This window comes from Nannospalax galili, unplaced genomic scaffold (assembly GCF_000622305.1).
Source record: "Nannospalax galili isolate Female #2095 unplaced genomic scaffold, S.galili_v1.0 scaffold1225, whole genome shotgun sequence".
Lineage (NCBI taxonomy): Eukaryota > Metazoa > Chordata > Mammalia > Rodentia > Spalacidae > Nannospalax > Nannospalax galili.
The window spans coordinates 470777-479116 of record NW_008352717.1 but is presented as its reverse complement, the minus strand read 5'-3'; the positions used below and the strand labels follow the sequence as shown (position 1 = coordinate 479116).

The window sequence follows — 8340 nt, the reverse complement described above, 5'->3', positions numbered from 1 at the left end:
CCCAATAGAGGGATGCTTTTGGAAGCCCTTGTCAAGAAATTCCAGTGGACTTTCATATGAACATTTGAAAATTGCCCTGTTCTGACTTTTTTCTAGTTCTCTGTCTAGAACATGTAATGCTAATTACTCTTGCCTTTACTTCTCCTTCATATCTCCTATTCATGATTCAAGGATGTTCTTTTCCCCCTAGAGATAAGAGTTATACAATTTGGGAGTCTTTTGGATAGACCCACTGAAGGGGTACTTCAACTGCCTCACCCTGCATCCCTGTTCAGGATGGAAGAAGCTAGAGCGGTCTGCATCCCGATTCCCTATTGGCAATTTGGGTAACCTCTTTAGAGGATACTATGATAAGAATAGGAGGTAGGAATTGGCTAGGCAGTTAGGGTAAAAAGACCCCAAAGAAATGTAGCCAGTTTCTTGGCTAAAAGTCAAAATGCCCTTGGACCTGTTAGCAACATGCTCTCTTCCAAAGGCCAAAAGTGTCAAAAGTATTTGGGAGCTTGTATCTAATCCTTAAAAGATTTAGGGTTACCTCTTCAGAGGGGGCAATGTTGGCGGGGAGGGAGTGGGCATGGATTTGATCAAAACACCTTATATGCATGTATGAAATTCTCAATAAAGTTTTTGTAAAATTAAAAAAATTTTTGAGATGAGAAAGATGAGGCTTAGAAATCTCAGAGCTGGTGCAGTGGCAGCGCCAGGGCTCACAGGTCTGCCCACTCTAAGGTGGCAGAGGGAGAATGGTGAGAGAGGCCTTTAGTAGCCTGCCCAGTCACAGGCAGCTTGTGAGGAATGAAACCAGGATCAGCGCCTAAACCTGAGTGACCCCAGGCTCTGTTCTCTGCCTCATCCTCTGGCATCAGTCCAGAGCCCAGAGCCTTGCCCACAGAAGGTGAGCATTAAATGTTTGCTGAATGAATGAATGAGTACACACTTAACAAAAGTACCGTCTCTATCCTTCAACTGCTCGTGTGGTGCTTTGAATTTTTATCACTTTATACAAGTGTACACAACCCAACTCTGAACCCCAGCCCACCAGCGAACTCCATGTGACAATCCTGGGGATGGATGATGGTACCCACTAGATGCCAAGAACAGCTTTGACATCTTTGACTCACACTAATCTACTTGATCCTCAGAACCCTGTGGATAGTTAATATTTTCTCACACACATAAGTTAAGTGATTTGTCCAACCTGCTAGGAAATAGAACTGGACACAAACCCTACAGTCTGGGTAAAAAAATGCATAGTCTTTTTATTTTCCTTTCTTTGCTCCCTTTGCCCCTCCTAGGCAGTCTAGCAACAGAAAACCCGGCTCTTGATCACTATCTGCCTCCTTTGCCCACTACTTAACTCCGTCAAGACCAACACATACAGTCAGCTTCCTTCCAAAGCTGTCCTCTCAGTAAAGAGTGATGGTCCCAATCACTGTGGCGTGGTTTGGATCCTTAAGTCTGGGAGTCACACTAACACCAGTTATGAAACAAAAGCATTCCTCATGGGCTCATGAAAAGCCAGAGAGAATAATATTCTTTAAAAACAAAAGAGAGGGCCAGGCATGGTAGAGCATGCCTTTAAAGTCAGCACTTGAGAGGCAAAGGCTAGAGGCCAGCCTGATCTACATAGTGAGTTCGAGGCCAGCTGGGGCTACAGGGAGACCTGTCTCAAAAAAATAATAAGATGGTGGGAGCTGGAGAAAGGCTCAGTGGTTAAGATGGCTTTCTACCCTGCAGGAGGACCTGCGTTCAATTCCCAGCACCCATGTCGGGCGGCTCACAACTGCCTGTAACTCCAGCTCCAGGATGACAACCTGAGTTTGATGCCTGGATCCACTCAGGAGAGAAACCTCAGGAGTGGTAGGAGAGAAACAACTCCCACGAGGTGTCCTCTGACCTACAAAAGCACACACCGTGGCACACGTGTGTCTTCCCAGACACACACATAAATAAATGTAACCATTTTTAAAAGTTAATTAAGAATAAAGAAATGCCATACTTTGCAAAGAGAAGTTTGTGTGCTCACCTTTGAGAAGTGCAACCGAAAGCTGGTCGGTGTTCAGGTTATTGACGTATTTCCCCAGATAGGTATTGAGAACCCAGGCTACAAGACCTTCCAACATGACTATTTCCTCAGGAAAAGGTGCTAGAAATCATGGATCACTCTTTGTTTCCCCTCTCTCATGATCACAGAATCTATAAAAGAAAAAAAAAGGAAATTAACAATTTTTTTAAAACCTGGATGGTTTTCTAACTTGGCTTCCTACCCTATCTGCCCTTTGGTGGAAGGATGCACAGCACAGGCCTAACAGAGGCAGGAAGAAGCGCAGCAAGACGCCCTGGCAGCAAGGGCGGGCCTAGCATGCACACCCACGAGGTGCTGTGCTGCAAGAACGGTCATCAGAAACTCACTGACAAGTCCCTGAGATCTGAGGTTGTGTCTTTTCAACACAGCTGCTCACAGGCACACTTCCTTGACTGACTTGGGATTAGACTGCCCTCTAATCCACAGAGGCAGGATCAGGCAACATCTGAGAACATTTTCTTTTTTCCTTTTTGAGACAGGGTCTCCCTGTAGCCCCAGCTGACCTGGAACTCACTATGTAGACCAGGCTAGCCTCGAACTCACAGAGATCCACCTGCCTCTGCCTCCCGAGTGCTGAGATTAAAGGCATGCACCACCACGCTCAGCACTGTATCCGAGAACATTTTTGTTATCCTTACTTCGGAGGCTGCTGTAGCCATCCTGTGAGAAGAGCCGAGGAAGCTGCTAAACATCTTAAGATGCCCATGACAGCCCTGCACATCAAAGACTCATCCAGCCCAAATGCTGAGAAACACTAACCTAGATCAAGCAAAAATGCCCAAGAACTGTGCTATGACCCCAACCCTATCTCTCATCTTAAATGCCCCAGATGATGATGACCTAATGAACTATCTTAATAAAGACAAACACTAAAAATCCTCTGTCCAATGTTAGAGCGACAGTATTCAGAGTCAGTACTGAATTACAATTAACTGTTAGAACAATTGATGACCTAATGAACTATCTTAATAAAGACAAACACTAAAAATCCTCTGTCCAATGTTAGGGCGACAGTATTCAGAGTCAGTACTGAATTACAATTAACTGTTAGAACAACGTTTAATACTGCTTAACTGTACCATCAAAACTACACAGATGACTCTTTGCAAACACAAACACATACTTAATACTCTGAAGCTTACCAAAATATCAATTATGAACTATCTTAATAAAGACAAACACTAAAAATCCTCTGTCCAATGTTAGGGCGACAGTATTCAGAGTCAGTACTGAATTACAATTAACTGTTAGAACAACGTTTAATACTGCTTAACTGTACCATCAAAACTACACAGATGACTCTTTGCAAACACAAACACATACTTAATACTCTGAAGCTTACCAAAATATCAATTGGCGATTAAGTCAGTTGTGAGTTTCATATGGTATTAGTACATTTACGATATTTGTAGCAGTAAAAAGCACCTGTGTAACCTCAGACACTGGTGCTTTTTACTGCTACGAAAGTTTAACATGAAGGTCAGCAAGATGGCACTGCAAGAAAAGGCATCTGCTACCAAGCCCGAGGGCCTTTTGGATCCCTGGGACATACAGGGTAGAAGAGAACTGACTTTTTCGCAAATTGTCCTCTGACCTCCACAAGCTTGCTGTGGTATGGATACACACAATAAATAAATGTAACAAAAATAAAGGTTAACATGAGAGAAACTGATACACAAAAGTTTAAATGGGTTCTCAGATAGCTAGGCTAGTGGATCCCAATTAGAACTGTGGGTGTAAATCCTGCTCTGAGCCACCCACGTTGGTCACCAGCCACTATACCAGACATTCTAGATTTCCTGTGGCATGTGTCCCACTTGGAACCAACCTATTTCTAAGATCCTTTCCAAGGACTTTGCCCCACAACTAAGTGATTCATCTTAGTGCCAGAAGTATACTCATTCCCAAGGCAAAGGCTAACATACAAAGAATACCCAAAACACAGCAGCCCCAAAGAGGCAGTCCAAACTCCAGGGAAGACTGCTATAATAGTTGTATCTAGAACTTCCATACAAGATTTATTGGTCAGCAAGGACAGTTAAGAATTAACTAAAGCATTTAGTAGAATACATGCCTAATTTCTTTCCAATGATTTGTTTTTAATACCATAGACATATAAAACCAAGAAATCTGTGGAAGATTCTTGGGTATTTGTTTAGAAGTTACAAAAACTTTTTTTTTTTTAATTAAAAGTGTTTCACAGAGCTGGAGAGATGGCTCAGCAGTTAAAACCACGTACAGCTCTTCCAGAGGACCTGAGTTTAAGTTCCCAGCACTCACATCAAGTAGCTCACAGTCACCTGTAACTCCAGCTCCCCTGGGATCTGACCCCTTCTTACGACCACCTCACACATATGGCATACATTTACACAAGTATACATACATGTAAATAAGTAAGATTTTAAAAATACTTCGGTGAAGCGAAAGAAACATTTCTCTACTGTCATTTTAAACAGGTAAATCTTCTAAACCAATGTGAAGCTGACTGGCCGTCTCACTACATGAGCCTCAGGCACTCCTGGGCACTCAGCCAGAGCTGGAGTACTCTTTATTTTTGTTATTGCCATTAATTTCAGCCCTAAAAGCCAACTTTCCCTGAAGTGCCAACTACAAATGTTTTCCCAGTAAAGGGAAACCACTGCCAGGCAAGCGAGATGGCCCAATAAGGATAGAGCCACCAAGCCTGACCACCTGAGAACCCTCATGCTGGAAGGAGAGATCTGATTTCAGTAGGATGTCCTCTGACCTCCACTGTGCGACACCCCCACCCATACACACAAAATTAATGAATGTAAACAAACAAACAAAAAAACTGGTTGGGGAGGGCTGGAGAGATGGCTCAGCGGTTAAGAGCACTGGCTGCTCTTGCGGAGGACCCAGGTTCAATTCCCAGCACCCACAAGGTGGCTAACAACCGTCTGTAACTCCAGTTCCAGGGGAGCCAGCGACCTCTTCTGAACTCCACGGGCACTGCAGGACAGGAATGCACTTGCATGCATGCAGGTAATACACTGATATCAAATAAAATTAATTTAAAAATTGTTTTGTTTGTTTTGGGGAAATCACTGTCATTTTGCACCCAGGTTCAGGCCCTATCACACTGACCCTGAAGATGGAGGAACACCAAGTCCTTGATTAAAAGACATGGAAGGTTAGAGCCCCTAAGATACCCTGCTAAGTAAATTGAGGGCCAAGCCAGAAGGCATCCATTAGCTCTGCTAAGCATCTAGACCAGGCTGGAGGCCACTTCAAGGATTCCCTTAAGGCATCGGGTTTCAGGAAGGGCCGCCAGACTGGCCAGAATCCCACTGTTTATATTCTCGGGTCCAATCAGGATTTATAGGCAGCTGCCCAGCCCTAACCCCCACCTGGCTTCCGCTCTCTCCGGTGGGGCAGGTGACACTGAAGATCTGGGCTTAGCCCACAGCCTGGGCGGGCACACAGCCGGCCATGACCTTGAGCCAGGCCCCTCCCCGGGAGGAGGCCAGCCCGGGGAACAGGATGGACTGGCGGCTGGACTCCGGGCATCCCGCGGCTGAGTGCTGAACCACTCGGGGAGCTCTGCGACAGGGGGACATCCCCGAGCGGGTGTCGGGGCCCCGCAGGAGCTGCCCAGGAGGCACAGATTCCAGAAGGCACAGCCCTCCACTGCCACCCCCGCCTCCCGCAGCTCGGTCTGCGGTCAGAACCCCACGCCTGTCTGCAGAAGACCGAGCCCCACGTCTAGAGGGGCTGGCTCTCGGGGACCCCCCCACGACCTGGAAGAGGAGGGACCCCCGGGGAGTCCGGGAAAGGCAGGAGGGAGGCCTGACGTCCCCACCCAGAGGTGACCCCAGCGGGATGGCGACGCCACCCGGAGGAACGATGACGCCCCCGGGGAGCGTGCTGCAGGGGGCTCGGCAGGGGTGACACCCCCAAACCCAGGGGCGTCGCCAAGCCTGCGGGGGCGGTGCTCCGCTCAGCCCAGCCCGCCCCGAGCCCCGGCCTGCCGTGTCCCGCCACACTCGGACTCCGGGGTCCCCGAGAGGCCGCCCCGAGCTCCCCGAGAGGCCGGCTGCCGCGGACTCAGAGCAGAGCACACCGGGCGGCCGCGGTGGGCGTAGATCCCGCCCGCCCTCCAGTCCCCCGAGACCCTCAGCCCGGCCCGCCGCCCGGAGCCGCCGGCCTCGGCCCCTACCTGTCGGCGTCCCCAGCAGCCAGCCCCAGCCCGGCACTGCGCGCTTCCTCTCGCCGCTCCCCAATGGCGCAGGCCGCGCGCTCGACCCGACCAATCGAGTGGCGACGCGCCGGCGCCTGGCCAGCCGAGCGCCGAGCCATCGAGGAGACGCCCCTAGCGGCAGCCTCCTCTCCTGCAGGGCTGCGGTCGCCTGGCAGGATGCTGGGGTCTTGAAGCACAAGTACAACCAGTCCCATAAGGCAGGAAACTGAGGCCCAGGAGAGCAGAGACATAAACGAACCCAGTACTGGAGCCCAACATTCTTCCTCCAAAAACACCCTGCTTTCCATCTACCCACCCACAGTCGGTTCTCTGCCTGGCCACCACAGAGGTGTGATTCAAACCATGCTGTTTCCCCCTTAAACTGCTTTCCCCACTGTAATTAAAACTCACCTCCTGGGCCCGCGACTTGGCTCAGCAAGCACAGGAGCTTGCAGCCTGGCCTGATGACCTGAATTGGATTCTCAGGACCCTCATCATGGAAGGAGAAAACCAACTCCCACAAGTTGTCTTCTGACTTCCACATGCTCATCCTCCCCATACATAATCAATCAATAACAAATAAGTAGATAGACTATAGATAGATAGGTAGGTAGATAGATAGATTGATAGGTAGGTAGATAGATAGGTAGATGATAGATGAGAGTTTTTTAATTTTTCAGTTATGGGTACTGTATATGTGTGTGTGTGTGTGTGTGTGTGTGTGTGTATGTGGTTATGTGCAAGAAGCCAGAGGTGTCAGATGCCCCAGAAGCTGGAGTTATAGATGATTGTTGGCTGCCTGAAATGGTTGCTGAGGATTGAACTTGGAGTCTCTGGAAGAGCCATACATGTTCTTTAACTGCTAAGCCATCTCTCTAGCCCAGTATATATATGTGCTGGATAGCTTTAATGTCAACTTGACACCCCTGGGTAGAGGGAGACTCAACTGGGGAATTGCCTCCTTTGGACTGACCTGTGGCCATGTCTGTGGGGTAGTCTCTAGATTGTTGAGTCATGTGGAAGGGCCCAGCTCACTGTGGGTGGTACCACCCCTGGGCAGGTGGGCCTGTGTTGCATAAAAAAGCAGGCTGAGCAGGGGCCAGGGGAGCAAGCCAGTAAGCAGTATTCCTCCATGGCCTGTGCTCCAGCTCCTGCCTCCAAGTTCCTGCCCTGAGTTCCTACCTTGGGCTCCCTGATGAACTGTGACCTGGGAGATGTAAGATAAATGAACCCTTTCCTCCCCAAGTTGGTAGTGGTCAGAGTGTTTTGTCACAGCAATGTAGAAACAAACTAGGACAATATAATTTTTTTTAATTAAGAATTTTTAAAAACTCCCCTCTTCTGAGCACTCAGGAGGCAAGGATTTGTGGTGTGAAGCAGACCTGGGCTACAAAGTTAGTTCAAGACTATCTTGTCTCAAGTACCTCCCCAGCTCCCATTCTACCCCCTAAAAAACGCTCTGAGGCTAAGGATGTCCCACAGATGGTAGAATAGTTTCCTAGCATGCAGGAAACACTGATATCCATCCTCAGCACCACAAAAAACTAGATGGGGTAGTATATGCCTGGAATCCAGCACCCAGGAAATAGAGACATGAGGATCAGGAGTTTGAGATCATCCATGGATACATAGAGAGTTCCAGGCCAGCCTGAGACACCTGAGATACCTTCTTACTGAGCCACACCAAGGTTGCACTGAATTTATTCTCTTCCCATTTTATCCACTCTTTCTCTGGCCCCCGTTGCCCCATATACTTCAGTTTTTGCATCAGGGCCTTTGCACTTGCCATTCTTTCTAGTTAGCATGCTTTTCTCCTAGACTGGTGCTGTCCAATAAAAGCACAATGCAGCCACATATGTAAGTTTTCATGTATTACTTGCCATATTAAAAGAGTGAGCCTGGGGTGTAGCTCAGTGGTAGAGCCCTTGCCTAGAATATGCAAGGCCCTGGGTTCAGTCCCTAGCACCAGGAGAGAGAGAGAGAGAGAGAGAGAGAGAGAGAGAGAGAGAGAGAGAGAGAGAGCTTGGTGTAACCATATTTTAAAAACCCCACAGAA

The 8340-nt window shown here is 48.2% G+C and overlaps 1 protein-coding gene across 1 annotated transcript in view; it reads right to left on the bottom strand.

Moving 5' to 3' along the window:
• The window catches only part of Vps13d (vacuolar protein sorting 13 homolog D), a 250567-nt gene extending 244213 nt beyond the window's left edge, over positions 1-6354 (bottom strand). Inside the window, exons 1-2 of the mRNA XM_008849943.3 lie at positions 6264-6354; positions 2027-2196 (exon numbers count right to left, since the gene is read on the bottom strand). Coding sequence (XP_008848165.2) covers positions 2027-2123 — 97 coding nt within the window. The 5' untranslated portion in view covers positions 2124-2196; positions 6264-6354. The remainder of the gene's footprint in view (positions 1-2026; positions 2197-6263) is intronic.
• Positions 6355-8340: the final 1986 nt, after the last annotated feature.